The sequence below is a fragment of the Euleptes europaea genome, chromosome 2 (assembly GCF_029931775.1).
Source record: "Euleptes europaea isolate rEulEur1 chromosome 2, rEulEur1.hap1, whole genome shotgun sequence".
NCBI lineage: Eukaryota > Metazoa > Chordata > Lepidosauria > Squamata > Sphaerodactylidae > Euleptes > Euleptes europaea.
In genome coordinates, this window is record NC_079313.1 from 52037753 (window position 1) to 52055949 (window position 18197).

An 18197-nucleotide genomic window follows, 5' to 3' on the forward strand; every position below is an offset into this window, starting at 1 on the left:
CCTAGAGGAGTTTGTGTGTGTAAACTAAATGAAAAGTCAGAATTGAAAGTTACCAAGTCCTTGTTTTCTCATTAGACTACTCATTAAAGCAAAACATAGCAATCCCCTCCCCCACCTAGTTGGGAAGCCAATATTCTTAGCTAAGATTCACTTGGGAAAGAACTTTTGCATTTGGTACATTTAGATAATACAATCCTTAGGATGTATCTAAGGACCATTTCACATTTACTTTGAGGTGGTTAAATCATGTTGAGATGGAGAGAGAGTGAAATAGCTTCAATCTAGTACAAATGAGAAGTTAACCTATCAGAGTGAAGCCTAGGCTAATAGAAATCAGATACTGCTTACATATATTTTAAAATTATTTTGCAATAAATGTTCTAAGTTGCCACTTTCACTGACATAATGTGTGTGTGTGTGGGGGGGAATAAATTTTAATGAGGTGTTTTGGCATCATTATTTGATATTTTATGCTAGGCACTGCCTTCATTGGAACATTGCCCAGGACTAGAAACAAAATCTCAGAACCATAGAGCATTGAAAAACCAGCTTGATATTTGTATAGAAATCTTAAGTCACCCAAATGTACCTGACATTTAGAATCATCCCCTTCCCTTTGCGTGATTTATCAACAGTGGAAGATTAAAGACTGAACGCTGGCTGATTTGAGTAATTAGTCTTAAGAATTGCTTTCTGACAAGTTATTTAGGCATTCTGATATCCTGCCTTCCCAAGGAAGTTATTGACAACTCAACTAAACTATGATACCTTGGCCTTTCCTAGCAGGCAGAATGCATATAGATCCCACTCATAGCCAGTGAGCTGCAAATAACAGAAAGAAATGCTTGAAGGTCACCATTTCAGCAACTGACTATCAGACAATCAACAGTTCTGTATTTTGTTTCGTTTCAGGGATATCCAGGACCTCCAGGAGGCCCTGGGCTTATAGGGCCACAAGGATTGCCTGTAAGTAGGGTTGCCAGGTCAAGTGGGACGGTTTGGGGTGGGGACATGAGGGGTGCGACGTCGGCTGCATCACTATGTCACTTCCAGGAAAAACCCAGAAGTGATGTAGGGTAGCACATGCATACACACACACACACACACAAATCTCTACCAAAAACGAAAACACAGAGGCAGCACTGGCCAAAGTGCAAAAAATTTAAGTTCCAGTGAGTTCAATAACAGACTTTATTTTTTAATAACATAAACAACAACAAAAAACATACAACAGTCTTCACAATATAAAATGCAATATATATGTGTAAATTGTACTTAAAATTGTAACAAAATTTCTATATTACAGCTTATTCCAATATCCTCTTTCCTACTATACATAGATATGGGTGTCCTGGCTGGGATTTATATAGTACTTAGGACATTTGTTATTGGCTACAGACTGTTGATATTCTAAGCTGTACTATAGTTGTGATAGTGGGGGTGGGGCTTTCTTCTTCGTGCCCACTGAAAATGCCAACATAGATATAGTATAGTACCTGTGCCATAGGTGGGGCGTGGACTAGTAGAGATTAAGGTATTGACTAAGCTATCTTCTAATGGCACACCACCCATTTCTGGTCCCTTTGTCAGTGTCAAGTTTACAACAATATCACATCAATGTGGTATGATGCCAGAAAATGTTGCTAATTCATTTAAAGTTCTGAACTGTCGATGATTTAGACAAACTGTCATGACATCTGAATGCAGCCATTGAGAATATATCTGCATAATTTAGCATAAAATAATTACGAACCCTGTGGAACTATTCATACCGATTTTTTTTAATGTTTAGGGACCTTCAGGGCCAAGAGGATCTCCTGGACCACAGGGACCTAAAGGTCAAAGAGTGAGTACTACTATTTTCTTCTGCTTGTGTGTGGGTGTTTCCGCACGAATGGTTTGCAACATTTCATGTTTTACTTTTTCATGTTCGCTCTGTTTCCCCTCCATTTGGTGTTGAAAACGTTTTGCAACCGTTTGTTCTCTGTGTTTTCTACAACCACTTGTACCATTATGTTGCCTTTTTCTCTGTTTCAAAGACGGCTTCCCTTGAGGTGTGGACATGTTTGAAACCTTCTTCATTTCTCCGCCCCTCTGTTGTCCGTACCCACTGTATTGCCCATCTCACTTCCCCCTCCCTTCCCCAACCTCTCCTCTGGCCACCCATTTCCCAGTATAATTTTTTTTTAAATTTAACACATTTATACTAGCAAACGAACTTTGGAGCATTAGACTAACCCTCCCCATTGTTGCGTTTGACATTGGGTTATTTGCGCAGGGTTCTGATGTTTCCATTTTTTATGTGCGCATATTGTTGCTTATTGCAGTTCACAGAAGACATAACTACTGGAAGGTTTTAATTTAATTTTTTTATCAGACTGTGAAGGGAAGGAAGTTCAGCGCACTGTCCATTTGCAAAGTGTTTGCCATTTGCTATTGCATAGTGAATCACAGTTCACGTCGGAGCATTCATTTCGAGTACCAATTCAAAAAATGAACTTGGTGAGACAGTGACCAATCACAGCGCACCATAACTACAGTACATGTGCAAAAACAAAAAAGGTATGGACAGGGTAAAGCGTTCTTGGGAAAACAGAATACAATGGCAAAAGAGGTGATATGCAGCCAAAAAAATTGAATGCACTGCCAAACCTTGCAGATCGATCACAAAGATAATCTGTTGTAAATGATTTGTGTGGAAATGGCCTGTGTGTTAAGTGCCATCAAGTCACTTCTCACGGCAACTCTATGAATTAACAGCCTTCCTCAGGTCTTGCAACTGATGGCCATGGCTTGTTTTATTGAGTCAATCTTTCTCATGTTGGGTCTTCATCTTTCCTGCTGCTTTCAACTTTTCCTAGCATTATCGTCTTTTCCAGTAAGTCTTGAGAAATTAATGTGATAGTCTAAAAGTTGCTGCAGACTTTTACATCTCCTTTTTGGGAATTAGAATGTAAATTGTGTGTTTCTAGCCTGTGGGCCATTGTTTTGTTTTCTATATTTGTTGGCATATTCTTGTCAAGATTTTGATGGACTCAATTTTTTAAAAAAAGATTTCTTTCAAGGAATCTGTAATCCTTTAATCTCTTCTGAATAGTTCTTCATTATATTGTTCGTGTTTTTCTTTATTTTGTCTTGTTCGATTAATGTATTTTCATGTTGATCTTTCAGCATGCCTAACGTTATTTTAAATTTCCCTTTGGTTTCTTGGATCTTGTGGAACAGATCTCTTATTCTTCCTTTTTTTCGTTCTCTTCTGTTTCTGGTTATTATAATAGTTCTCTTTGTCGCTATGTGCGAGTCAGTGGAATGTTGCATTTAGTCTTCTGATTCTATTTCTGTCACCTTTTACTTTTGTTTCTCATCTATCTTTATCAATTTTAAGAGTTTCATCAATCATCCATTGAGGCTTTTCATTTCTTTCCAAATCTTTGGATACTTAAATCCAGTGACTGAAGCTGTGAACGGTCAAGACAGGTTTGCAGAAAAATGTGAAATCTAAAAAACCCAAAACATTGGGGGAGGGTGTTTAAAAAACCCAATTTATTGACTTCTTTTTAAAGCACAATGGACACAGTATGGTAGATCAAATCTGTCTAGCATAGTTGCAACATGCAGTCAAATGTGGGAATAATGTATGAAAATGTAAGGGAGGGGTTTGCATGCAGAGATTTGTCACTCTGATATAAGCTTGTATCCAAGACTGGTGTGCCATGACATGACTCTCCTCATGTTATGTGCCAGCAAATGAGGGAGAAAATTGCAGGGTTATTTGCCTTAGCAGGTAACTAGGCTGTTAATATTTTACAGTTTATTAATCCTAAATGCTTGTGCGAAGTGTGAGGTAATCAATCCATCTCAGATCGCACCTCAGCAACAAATTTACTATCACAATCTTCATATCTCAGCCCCTTCAGTGCCCCATCTATATTTTGAGGACAATATCTACAACTCTTCAAGATTTATGTAAGGATTACAGAGATAATATAAGCAAAGCTTCCCAGGAAGACTCCAAATTGCTATAATGTTGCTGTCTATCATTTTAAGTGTGCATTGTCCTATTATTATTTTTTGCAACAAATCTGAATACATGCCAAGGCAGGGGTGGGGAAGACAGTAGCTATGGCTTGGCTGTGTTGAAGTTTCAGTTGTTGTTTTTTGTATGGAATAATACACTACATAGCCCAGCACAAGGGACAACAGCCAAATAATGTTCATCGTGCACTAGCTGCAGTGGGATAATGATGCTTCTGTTTGATCCAGTTCAGCTGTGCCAACAGTGAGTCATTGTGAGATATTTATAGAAATGCTACTATGCTTTTATAGGAATGAACAACAGTCCATTCTGGGCATACATTGCTTGCTCTTTTGTAAATGAGAAATTTACCTTTGGATTCAAGCTGCTTTTTTTTTTACATTTTAGTGTGCTTCTTTTCTAGTGCTATATTTAAGGCTTCCTTCTTAGGCACTTCAGATGCAATGTGATGATATCTTGTGGGACCTGGTAGCATATTGGAGAACCACTTAGGAATGGTTCTGCTCACTCTGGGCAGCATTTCTACACAGTGATAATCGTGGATTGTGTCCCTCCTTCAGGTGACATTTCTCTGTAGGCCGTGTAGTGAGACAAGTTTTTGACACTGCCTTTCCAAGTGAATGTGAACACCCCGTTTTCTCTCTTTTGCCTTTTCATTCAACTCATGTTTCATCTTTCTGCACAATTGTTTTTTGTTTCGAATTCGGTACCCTAAGAGCACACATTTCTCTCAGGTCTGTTTCTGTTACAATGAGATGCCATTTTTTTTCTTCTTAGATAAAGCACAGTACTTCGAACCTGAGAAAATAATTTGTCCTATGTAGTTCATTCATGTCAGTTGTGACTGCTGCTTAAAATGTGGTTCTGGTGTCTATTGGGTTTTTTGTTGCTGTTGTTCTATTTTGTGGAGTGGGGATCTCAGATTAGTACGTCTGGCAATGAGTCCAAACACTTGACTTCCCAAAGCAGTGGGGCAGTCAAAATGTACTGCTGGCTGCATGATCAGTGATGCTCTGAAGTACCACTCACTCCAGATGGCCTGATTGTGTTCTGCAGTCTTCATATACAGCAGAATCAGATGACATGAGGATACAATAAGATCCTATCTGGCCTTCTATCACTGCAGCTCCATGCCCTACTAGAGATGTAACATTTCCGGAAATGTTGAAGCCATGGGGAAAATAACTTTTTTTCCAGAGAAGGGGGGGAATCGAAATGAATTCAAATATTAATTTCTTATCAAACCGAAATACTTTTTACTGCTTTAACAACATACTATTCATAATTTATAACTTGGTGCACATATACAATTGTATTCTTTGACACATATATAAAATTTAGAAGTATAAATTGGTAGTGGATTAGAGAAGAATCCCAATCAGGAAGTGACAGAAGTATTTTCTTCATTGTTTCTTTTGATCTCATGGTGACTGAGGATATGGCAAAAGGGAGCAAATATAAAGTGGTAGAGCTCTGGTGTTCTGTCCTCAAAGAAAGTCTAATGCTAAATTCAGGGTGTTTTCACAAGGTGCTTTAAAAACTTTGATCCATCGCTTGTGAATGATGTAATTAAATACAGACAAAGGAAATCAGACAAAGGAAATCAAGTATTCATTCTGAACAAAGTTATGCTTTCAATTAGAGAAAATGCAAATAATCGTACCTCAGCAGATTGTATGCATATGAACAAGAGCCATGATTTCACTGGAACTTATCCCTATATATGCAGAGGATTGTGTCCTGTGAGTTATTTGTAATACGTCTTTTATGACCCTTTTCACATAGATTTGTTGTATCATACCTAGAAATGCTGACAACCAAGGGAGACCATTGTTCTAAGTCACATACATGGTTACACCTGTGCTTTAATGGCTTTTCTTAATACCAGGAGTGATCTGTTTTATTTGCAGGGACCAAGAGGCCCAGATGGTCCTCTGGGAGAGCAAGGGACACAAGGTATTAAGGTAAGTGATAATTTAGTCTTACCTCCTCTCCAGAAACTGCACTCCTGAGGCCATTACAAAGGGAACCAAAGATAAACACTGCTGTGTTGAGACACTGATATTTTTAGCTCAGTGTACTCCTTTAATCCTGTTCCTATTTATTCTGGAGTTAGTCTACATTTAATTGTAGTTTTATTGTATACATGTAATTGTGTTTTATTGTATATTCTTGTAAGACGTTTCTATCTTGCATCAGCTACTTTCAGAGTTTTACTAGGAAACATTGTACAGATCTCAAAATAAAGCAAATAGATAATCAAGGTGCTCTGCATATCTGTCTGTATACAAGATAACAAAGGCCAGTAGCTTGGGATTCAGAAGGAGAATTTAGGTCCTGACCAAATGTGTGCTCTGTGTTCTTTCTTTTTCTCAGGGAGAAAATGGTCACCAAGGGAAAAAAGGCATTCCTGGACTAATTGTACGTACCAGAGAAGCAGTGAGCTTTCAGCTTTAATTTACGGGGTGGAAAGTTTAGTCAGACATTTCTTTGGAGTGTGTTTAACCCTGGCATTCTATTATTTTTATTTGGCCAGGGCAAAGCTGGTAACCCCGGAGAAAGAGGTGATCAAGGAGCAACAGTAAGTTCTTTATGTTTTTGCAGAAAATATAATGCCACGGTGGGCAGAACATACTATGCATTTACTTCCATTATTTTATATCCGATCTGATGGCATCAAAGTTAAAACAATCTCAAATTATAATAAATCAGAGCTGTCCTGTTAGGTGGTAGCTGCTTATGAGGCCAGAAGTACATATTATGTCTGTATAATATGTCTGTGATTGTTTCCTTGTCTATCCCTGGGCCTTCTTTTATAGTGCTAAGAAGGTGTCAGTAGCTTCAGACAGAGTAGAGGAGAACCTGTTTTATCCTTTCTTTGCCAGCTGCTTCTGTTTTCAAAATTGTGCCCTTTTCCCTATGCCACTTTTCCACCCAAGAGGTAAAACATACAGAACCCTGTTTCTTTCCCCCAATAAGAGGGAAAGTGAAACTGGGCATTTGTGGTCCCAGTGATGAATGGGGGGCGGGTGCCAGGCGGAGAACTGAGACAACACCATGTGTGGTATAACAAGCCACAACTTTTTATTGGTTACAGCTGCAAAGGTTTGGCTTAGCATAGGGAATGGATCCAAGGTATTGAGCGACCTGCCTGCTGCCTGATTTGTAACCCCTGTCCCTCAGCCAGCCTGCTCAAGGAGATGAACTTGGGATGGCAGTGATATTACAAACATCTGGGCGCAAGCCACTGTGTGATCCCCTGCTACCTAGGGGTGAGGAGAGACCAGCAGCCCCCAAGCTGGCCATGCCTCCTTAACTCATGCCCCCAAACCCCTTAATGGGGCCCCCACCTGGGGTGATGAGCATGCAGGTGTGAAACTGGGCATTTCATTGCAGACAAATAACTAGTAAGGAAAGGATTAGACAGCTTCTTCCCCTCCTACTGGTCTGTCCGTCAATCTGAGGGTATCTACAGTTGCTGTGCACTATACAAGGAAAGCCCTTAGGAGAAATAAGCTTGGAACTATAAATAAACAGAGTTCCATGGGTTTCTTGAAAGCCTACCACAGAATCATTGGTCACCTGTGGAAATACATCCCATGAATTTCTTAGCTAGACTGCATTTTGATTTATTCTATAAAATTTCCTTTGAAACATATTATAAAAAGGGAAGGACAGTTCACTGTGGGAATGTGCACCAGAATGATTAATTATATTCATTGTTAGTGTAGGCAAAGCGAGAAACACTGAGACAAAAGTAAATTCCAATTTCAAATGTGCAGTGAAAGTGTCAGTATTTGCTGTGAGTACCTTGAGGGTAGCTAACTCTCCACATGGCTGATCATATGGATACCAAATGCTGAATGAGCTGGACTTTAGTCTGATCCAGCAAGGGAAACTAGATAATCTTATGCAGGATACAGCACATGAGAATCCAAGTCTTTCCTAGAGAGGAATATGAAAAGATAAGGTAATTTTTAAAAGGTGAAATAATAAAAAACTAGGGATCAAAAATTTCATGATAAACAAGCATGTTTTGCAGTACACATCACGTAATGTTTATTAACATTATATCCTCAATATTGTGTGTGTGGGTGTGTTAATTTGGAAATCTGCTGCCCCCTTCCTGTTATTTTTCACATTAACACAGACATGATCTATTATAGTCATTTGTTGAACTTGCTAAAAAATGGGAAAGTCATTAAAAACACACTGGGGAATTCTTAGCATGAAGAGGCAAACATGATAAGTATGTTATATGCCTTTTATGCTCATTGTGTTATCACCTACTTTAGAGTATTATTGTTTTAAATTTGAACTTTTATGAATAAGCAACTCTTGTCTTAACAGATTTCATTTTTATTTTTTTTGGCCTAAGAACAAATTGTTCATCTTTGTTCTTCTGTGCAGTCCTACATTGGGACTTTGCGTGCACAGGCCATCAGTGAAGAACTTTCTAGCTAAAAAACCCTGAAAAGGCACCCCTCCCCTCAGAGCGCAAGGAGGCATTTCCCCTCCAAAACCATCACACTCTGAAAGGGAGGGGGCACATTTTCTCTCAGTTCTCTTTTTGCCACTGCTTGGAGAGGACATCTTCTAGCATGCTCTTCACCTCAGTGCCTTTTCTCGCTGTTTCCTCGAGTTTTATGTTGCCAACTATCTTCTTAAGGCTCAAAAAGCTTTACTCAAAAACTGTGCCCGCTGTGGCACAAAAATGACTCAGTCGGATGAATGTTCTATTTGCCTTCTCTGTTTGGGTGAGTTGCATAACGTTGGGGTGTGCCAGAATTGCCAGCAATTTACCCCCAAGGCCAGGAATGACAGGACCTCCCGGCTTGAGGAAGCCCTTTGGGAACGAGGTCTAGCTAGCTTCGAAACCCTGGCAGCCAAAGAATCTGCTACATGGGAGCATTCAACCAGAGCTGAGTCCATCTCTTCACATCAGTCAATTCCGACTTCAGATCCACCTCAGTGCTGATCCCGGTCCCTGGGTCCCTGTAGTGCATCGGAATTACCCCATTAAAATTTTTAAATCTAAGTCCAAGCACTCGGGCAAATGCACTGTTGAAGCTCCAACTTGTATTCTGTCTGATCCCAATGACTATGCATTTAATCTTGAGACTGACTGCCCTAAGGTGCCATTCCTCTAGCCTAACTATAGTTACACCAGCAAATTGGAGCTTTGGTTGGTGGAGGGCAGGGCGGTTTCTGCCAATTTCCCCACTTACTGCAGACCCCTCCTTGCTTTCCATGCTGTTTCTGAATGTCTCTTGACATGCAGGAGCAGGATTTCAGGGGGCTGCAACGGAAGTCCCGCTCCACAGGCTACACTCCACTGGTGGTGCTGAAGGTCCAACCCAGAGTTCCTTCAGCCCTTCCTGAATGATGCTCCTACACTTAGTTCTGACTGCTTTTCCTGAGATGCCTGTTCTAGTTTTGGTTACTTGTCCGTAAAGAACGTGAATCACATTTCGATCTTCTGTGCCTGTACTTTACTTGAACCATTCCAGCATAATAGACCAGAATTTCATGATTTGGATAGATGGTGGCCATAATAAATTAGTATGTTTTCTACCCACTTTCTAGCTCCTTCTGTGCTCTGTGTTTGGCTTTTTAGCTAGTGTGACATGGTATGGTTCCATTCAAAGATAACATTCCCCAAACTTGGTAGAAAAGATCACAAGCAGCTTCTAGTGAAGACAATTTAGGAAGATTTTTTGTATGTTGTTGTTGAAAAAAATTACAAGATATTGAGAAGCAGAAATAAAAGATTGTGTTACAAAAACAGAAGTTGATGGATATAAAAAGGGAGAAGTGACAACATATTAATGGTTTTGAACAAAAGGAAGACATTAAAAGCTGAGAAAATATTAGTGGAGCAGACAAAACAATTACTAAGGGCATTTACTAAAATATTCCAGAAGAAACAGTAAAGCAACCAAAGAACAAGATCATGCTGTGGAATGGCAGAAGCATTGTTGTGTGGGAGAGGAAGGTTTTTGATTTTGAATGGCTACATGAATGCATACATGGATACTTGAAAACACTTTGAGCTAATTGAAAGCTGCTCTGGAAGTGATAGAAGGATTATGTTATTTAGCATGTGCATAACCCCATGGGCTCCTATTAACAGTTGTAAAACAGACACACATACCACTCACAGAAGTGCTGCATATGCTTCTAAGGGCTGGTTTTAGCTTTTCCAAAGTACGATGTGAAGCACTATGAAAACCTGCAACATTAATTTCACTTAAGAACATTGTTCCATGGACAGTTCTATAATAACATTTCCAAGTCTCTGAAAATATTATATTTGTACACAACCACATTTACCTGTGTAGCATTTATGTAACTGTTTCACCAAAACATTTATTGGAGCACATTTACCACTGCCACAGCTTTAAAATGAAAACCATGCTACTATTGGAAATTATGTTGCAATCCTGTATTTTATATCTTCCCATACCGGGGGGTGGGGGGAACAGAAATAGCATACCAAACTGAGAAATGTTTAATTGCATTGCTTCTGTTACCTAATTTATTCTAAATTATGACTGTCCAAAGAATAGTGATCAATTGGCATTGGTTTGACATGATTATTCTTTGAAACATACATTCACATACACACACACATGGGGAAAAAACAGCTTGCGTGGTTCTGAAGAAATTTTGAGAATAATGTTTTTTATTTGCTAACCAAGGAATTAAATTTAATTTTGGGTAGAAATTAAAAAGCTTTTCTTTCTCCTGGGTTTGTTTTTTCAGGGTTTGCCTGGTCCTCCTGGAAGCATGGGAGATAGAGGTCCTGTGGGCGAACCAGTAAGTTCATTTCCATTCTCTCACATGCTGTATTTGAATTATGGATTTATAGATTTGTAATTAAGTAGGTATTCGGGAAGAAGTTACACCTGTCCATATTGAGCTCTACAATACATCTTTATAACAGTTTTCAGCCTGGTGGTTGCCATGACAAAAATTCTGCTGTTAGCGTCTTCAGGCCAGATTTTTGCATCCCTTTCCTCATGAAGGATTCAGTACATCACTGCAAATATCGTTTTATAGCTTCTTGAGTGGATGCACTGATATGACAGCTGCACTGATATGACAGAATTGTATGGGATGAACACAACTAGGTCACCATGGCACAGGTAGATGGGAGCCAGCACAGAAAAAGCTTTTCAGGAGGTTTTTCATATATCTGTTCTTATGACTTTGCCATCTATCACCCTCAGCTTCTGAAAAGTCTTTTATTTTCTTAAATGATTCCATTCATATTCACACAATGCCCTTATTTCCTCTCAGAACACCTGCATAGTTATGTGAGAAGGCTGTTACCTGTGTAAGCAATAAGGAACAGCTTAGTAAACCCTACCCTACATAAAAACAACCCTGTTACTATCAGCCCATTCCTGAGGGGGGGTGGCTACGTGGCAGCTGGAAGTTAGACAATTTTGATATGGTTAACACAAGTGTCAGCAATAACAGCATAGATTCAATTGACAGGTGTAAACATAGTGAAAAATCAGAAATTCTAAATATAATTCAGTGGTATGTTTGTTCACCACTAAGAAAAAAGGGAAGCTATAGTTTCATATCCTAAAATGTCACAATAAATTCTGGAATTTACCCTTCTCGGTAAGCAATGTTGAATTAAAGTACATTCCCAGGATTTACACCTTGAGTTTTCCAAGCATTAGCCTTGTGCCTATTAATCTTAAAAGAATGGCTACAGGCAATTATAGCATAACATTTTGGCAAGAAATATAAGAAACATCTTGCAAGCAGGAGATGCGTAATTTATATGTGTCAAGTCGCTTACAACTTATGGGAACCTATGAATTAATGACCTCCAAAACATCCTGTTGTTAACAGCCTTGCTCAGATCTTGCAAACCAAGGGCCGTTGCTTCCTTTATTGAGTCAGTCCTTCTCATTTTGGGTCTTTCTCTTTTCCTGCTGCTTTCAATTTTTCTTAGCATTATTGTTTTCCAGTGACTCTTGTCTTCTTATAACGTGACCAAAGTATGATAGCCTCAGTTTAGTCATTTTAGCTTCTAGGGACAATTAAGGATTGTTTTGATCTGGAACCACTTATTTGGGGTTTTTTTTGGGGGGGAGCAGTCCATGGTATCCATAACACTCTCCTCCAATACCACGTTTCAGAAGAATCAACTTTCTTCCTACCAGCTTTCTTCATTATACATCTTTCACACCCATAGTAATGTGGAATTCTAAGGCATGAATTAACTTGATCACCAGAGACACAGCCATGCACTTAAGAATCTTTTCTAGCTTCTTTATGGTTGCCCTTCCCAGCCTCAATCTCCTTCTGATTTCTTGGTTGCAGTCTCCCTTTTGGTTGATGACGGAGCAAAGGAATTTAAAATCTTTAATTTCTTCATTGTCAACCTTAAAGTTGTATATTTCTCCAGTAGTCATTACTTTTGTTGATGTTCAGCTGTAATCCTGCTTTGGCATTTTCTGCTTTAATCTTCATCAGGAGTCATTTCAAATCTTCACTATTTTTTCTGTCAGTAATGTGCTATCATCAGCATATCTCAAACTGTTAATGTTCCTCCCCCCAATTTTCACTCCACCTTTATCTAAATCTAATCCAGCTTTCCTTATGATATGTTCTGCATATAGATTGAATGCATAGGGAGATAAAATACATTGTTGTCTAATACCTTTGCCAATTTGAAACCATTCTGTTTCTCCATATTCTGTCTTAATAGTAGCCTCTTGTCCAGAGTACAGTTTGCACATCAAAAAAATCAGATGTTGTAGCACACCCCTTTCTTTTAAAACCAAACATAGCTTTTCATGATCCACACAGTCAAAAGCTTTGCTGTAATCTGTGAAGCTCAAGCTGATTTTCTTCTCAAATTTTCTTGTATGCTCCAGTAACCACCATAAATTTGCAATATGATCTCTAGTGCCTCTTCCTTTTCTGAATCCAGCTTGAACATCTGGCTTTTCTCATTCAATATATGTTAACAGTCTTTCTTGCAAGATTTTGAGCATCACTTTACTCACGAGAAATTAATGTGATGGTCCGATAGTTGCTGCAGTCTTTGATGTCTCCTTTTTCAGAATTGGAATGTAAATTGAGCGTTTCTAGTCTGTGGGCCGTTGTTTTATTTTCCATATTTGTTGGTATAGTCTAGTTAAGATTTTTGTGGATGCATATTTTACTGTTTGAAAAAATTATAGTGAAATGCACATCTGTATGCATTTTCTTTCATGAACTCATAATGAAAATGTGGGTAATTTCCTCTTTTTAGTAATTCCTTCTTCTGTGGTTGTCATGGTGATAATGTACATTTGGGATTGCACGTTGTTTGTAAAATGTGTTTTCAATGAAAGAAAAACATCATAAAGTTGGACCAAATAAGTCTTGCAAAGTTGCTAGGCAAATGTTCAACAATATTTTTGGTTGGTTCTGGGTTTAGTGTCCAAGTAAAAATATTAAAAGAAAATCTGTGCTTCTATTTTATCTACTTATTAAAACATAGTTATTTACATCTTTAACAATAACCAACTTAAATATGATAATGACATCCATAAATTTTACATAGGTAATTAAAGGAGAAGGATTATTTTAGTCTATTAAAATGGCTTAACCAAAACCAAGCAGGACACAAGCAAGGAGCTCCTTCTAAGAGGAAGCTCATAATCAATACAGACTACCATATTTACAGGTTTCCAAAACCATTTCCTAACAATAGCTAGCTGTCTTCTTGATAGGACTCACATTCTTGGCTAACTAATTATTTTATAACTTCAAACATCATACAAAGTTATATATACCTGTATATCTTTTAAAAGTATATAAATGCTACATTAATACATTCTTGTTACTTTTAGTCATAATAAAAATATCAAAATGATGATTACAAGTTTCTCATACATATGGCTGTCTGTTGGACTCCATCTTTGAACTATATCTCTACCGTATTTAGTTGGACATTCTTGACATTCTCAGGCATTTCTGGCACTTGGGCCCCAACATATGTTTTTCCATTGATATAAATTATGCTATTTCTAATCTACTAGAGTTCAGTTTCCAAGATTGTGCTGTTCTGGGTTTCTTGAATCCCCACTTAACATGTCTCGGGGTTTAGCTGAGAGGCAAGGCCAGCCCTGTTTCTGTCCTGTAGAAGCATCCTCCATGATCTTTTTAATCAAAACCTGCGACTGCACCCCTACATTTGTGGCTATATCCATGGCACCTGCATCTCCCACATCCTGTTAGCTCTTTGTTTCAACCCTTGCTGCTAAAAGTGAGCATAGATATAAAGAAGTCAGAACACTGTACATTTCATCAGGCTTAAGCTTTGGTAGATTTCTAAGGGAGGGGAGGACCATGATCATGTAGAAGCACACTTATTTGTCATTTGATGGCAAAGTTGACATCTTCAAGAGCCATATCTTCATTGCAATTGCAATGGTATATTGCGGCACAATGTAAAATGTGTATCATATAAACACATACACACACATATATAAACAACAGCTATAATCATTTCTAAAATTGCCACCTCCTGCCCTAAAGAGGACTCATATGCCTTTAACACAGGCTTGCTAAACTTGTGATGATCTACCAAGCCAAAAACAGCCTATCAATGAAATATTGTGGCCTGCCTAGTGCAGGGCATCTTCTCTATTGCTTTTATTGCCAGGCTGGCAGCAAAAAGAAAAGGTGTATTAAATTTCTGGTGTACCAAAATATATTTGAAAAGCTGTGTTTTGCTTAGTTGGCTATTAGTTGTGCAAGCCTGCCTTAACAGGTACAGGTTAAGGAGAAATTTAGCAGATGTCACAACATTGCTATAGCAACTCACATGCCTGCTCTGCTAAATTCTTTGTCCCATAATCTCTTAAAGCCCAGGGGCTTCTCAAACTATGCCTGGTAAAATGTGGTGTTCATTGCAATTTGCTGTTATGGGAATACATAATACAAATGGAGTCCTCTAGAATTCTTTCCAAAAAGCCTTTTCTTGCATCACACATTTTTAAAATGCAATTTAACCTTGCATAACTGTTATTTTCTGCATGGATCACCACTTTCCTTACCTAGTCCAGCTGAGTCAGAATTTATCTAGATTATATATCAGTGGATCCAGAAAAAAATAATGTTTGCATTTAGCAGCATTCCATTTTGTGCTGTGTTACAAACTATAGATATTGTCGAAGGCTTTCACGGTCAGAGTTCATTGGTTCTTGTAGGTTATCCTGGCTGTGTAACCGTGGTCTTGGTATTTTCTTTCCTGACGTTTCGCCAGCAGCTATGGCAGGCATCTTCAGAGGAGTAACACTGAAGGACAGAGAGACACTGTCCTTCAGTGTTACTCCTCTGAAGATGCCTGCCACAGCTGCTGGCGAAACGTCAGGAAAGAAAATACCAAGACCACGGTTACACAGCCCGGATAACCTACAAGAACCAATAAACTATATATAGTTTTGATAGGGAAATTGCACATTTGGATGCAGAAAGCAAAGAGTGTTGTTCTAGGTTTATTGCAGTCCTAGGGGCAGGGAGAGGTGGCAGGAAGGAGAAGGGAGGAGGAACACATAACATACCGAGAAACATTTTGGAGTAAAAAACAGGCCACAGCTTTAATGATTACAACTGATGGAGCATGGCATGGCATAGGGCATGGAGCCTACCTGTCAGCCAGTGGAACCCTTCACCAGCCCACATGCTGGGGGTAAACCTGGAGTGACAAGCCAGTGGACCAACATGGGCACAGGCCTCTACGTAGTTCCCTCACCACCTTGGAGTGGAGTTAGGTGCCAGCCCCCTAACTGGGCATGCCTGAGGGCTCCAACCCCAAGATCCCTTAAGGGGGTCCCTACCCAGGGGAGGCTGGCATGCAGGCACAGCCTCCTCCCCAAATGGATCCAGCCCAATGCCTAAAACTGCCATAAGAGCTGGATGGGTACTATCCAGCTCCTGCCAAAGCTTCTACAGCTATAACCAAAAAGGAGGGCACTGTGAATCCTGTGGAGCCAAGTGTCCTGCCTTCAGCAGGACAGGTGCATAATGTCTGCCCTGAGTAGGGCAGCCTGCCTGAATAAAATGTCCAGGTGGAGAATTATGGAGCCAATGACCAATTCCACGAACCATCCCATAAGTTTGCTCACTTTCCTCCTGGTGCCGTCCACCTTGATGGGAGAACAGGCACTCTGTCAGTCCTGCCTCTCCAGCAGCTCCGACCAAAAAAGGTGAGTGTGAACGTACAGCCTGCAGGTCTGCTTCCAGGGCTAAGGCGAGGTCAATCTCTTTGCAGCTGGGCAGATCGTTCTCCCTCAGTTAAATCCCAGTGGCACTGGGTGGACCCAGGCTGGTGATGGAACACCAGATGGTCTGCAGAAAAGAGTCCCAGCACATTCCTCTTCTTCCCCTCCAAGAAATCCAGAGCTGGTCATCAAGCCCCAATGAAGTTCCCCAACCAGGTGTCAATGCATAGCAGCCTGCCTGGTGTACAATGCTGTGACCAATTATCCAGACAGATTTGAGGTGAGATGCTCAAAGCACTCTGACTCTTTTTCAATAGAGCTGTTCTGGAAGCTTTAGTTGCAAGATTCTCTGTACAGAAAAAAGGTCCTCCAACTTAACCTTACATCATCAAGTAGTATGAAGTATAAATTGAAAGAGATTTCGCTCTCACTTGAATGTCATACACCTTCATCAATTTTTTTGGTAATTTCTTGCCTTCATTTTAACCAGAAGAGCTCCCAATATTGTTCACCATGCTTTGGGAACTGGTTTTCCATCATAGTCATGAGAAAGAAGTATATGCGCCAAGCCTGTTTGAGCTCCTTGGGAATGGTATGGGGAAATATTTTGCTCCTTGCTCAGGCCCTAAGTTTCATGCCATTGAAGCAGAAGAATGTCACAGACGTGTTGTAAGGCAATTATGCTGTCACACAGATTTCTTCTTGTATTCTTTTCCTTGAAGTTACCAGTTATTTGTGTTCAAAATGAACACGCTAATTGGAAGGCACCTTGCAGTATCCTATTTGCCATTTTATTAGATAAACTTTCCCCTCTCTCTTAGTACCTTAGTGGAAATAATATAGCATCTTTCTCGCTCTGGGAGAGGAGGCCATCTTCAGAGTGGGGTGTTTCCTCTTCCTCTTGTTCCGGGAGGCAGGACCTAAAAATTTTTAACTGCCTATCCCTGGAGGGAACGCCCCCTGCTCTATTCAGTCTTGTTCCTGCCTCGCTCCGGGAGAGCAGTGTACTCACAGCTCTCTACTCCGAGCTATAGAACAACTTATTTTCCTACCCTTTTTTCTTATTCCTATCCTACCTTAGTCTATCAAAAAAAAAAAAAAAAAAAAAAAAAACCTTCTGTCCTCTATCTTTACTCTGTCTCTAATTCTGTCTTCTGAGGCAGGGCAGGGTAAGAGTTTTTTCCTTCCCGCCAAAACAAGATGGCGACCGACCGTCCCGATAATTTTATTTCTGAGGGGGACTTGGACCCGGGCCTACTCCAGGCTATGCCTGACGCTCGGGATCCGCCTTTAAACAATCACCCCGGTGATTTCAAAGGCAAAGCAAAGAAGGCCACGAGCAAACGTAAAAGGGGCTCCTCTCGGCAGGGAAGCGCTAAACGCCTCCTGTCTGCCGCTCGCGCCTGCTTATCGACCGCGGGTAACCCCGCTAAAGGCGAGCTCTCAACCTCCGGAACCGGGAACGGCCGGGGAAATACAGCGGTTTCGACCGCTGTCCCCTCTACGAGCGCACAACCCATGGATCTGGCCGTAGGCGTCTCGCCTCTGCAAATACCCGGTCCGAGTTCGCCTGATGCTGGTAATGTACTCCCCCCTCCCCTTCCCCCCCAGTCGGCCGCGGGCGAAGTTGCCCTCCTCAGAGCGGAGCTAGCGTCTTTAATTAAAGACGCATTCACGGAGGGTCTAAGAGCCGTGCAGCTCTCCTCCCCAGCCCATTCACTTGCCGGCTTGCAAGAACCCAGTCGGGACTTCCACGCTCCCCGGGGGAATGATCAATCGGGCGGGGGACAACAGACTGACCCACATTCTTTGCAGGGGAAAGGCGGCTGGCCTACTAAGGCAGCCTTAAAGGCTACCTCTTCTTCTCAGCCCCAATTAGCAAGGCAAGAGACATCGCCATTCTCCTCTGATAACGAAGC

At 40.4% G+C, this 18197-nt stretch overlaps 1 protein-coding gene across 1 annotated transcript in view; it reads left to right on the forward strand.

Moving 5' to 3' along the window:
- COL24A1 (collagen type XXIV alpha 1 chain) overlaps window positions 1–18197 on the forward strand; it is a 299903-nt gene that overhangs the window by 201671 nt on the left and 80035 nt on the right. The window contains exons 27-32 of the mRNA XM_056845652.1: window positions 913–966; window positions 1793–1846; window positions 5947–6000; window positions 6413–6457; window positions 6573–6617; window positions 10802–10855. Coding sequence (XP_056701630.1) covers window positions 913–966; window positions 1793–1846; window positions 5947–6000; window positions 6413–6457; window positions 6573–6617; window positions 10802–10855 — 306 coding nt within the window. The remainder of the gene's footprint in view (window positions 1–912; window positions 967–1792; window positions 1847–5946; window positions 6001–6412; window positions 6458–6572; window positions 6618–10801; window positions 10856–18197) is intronic.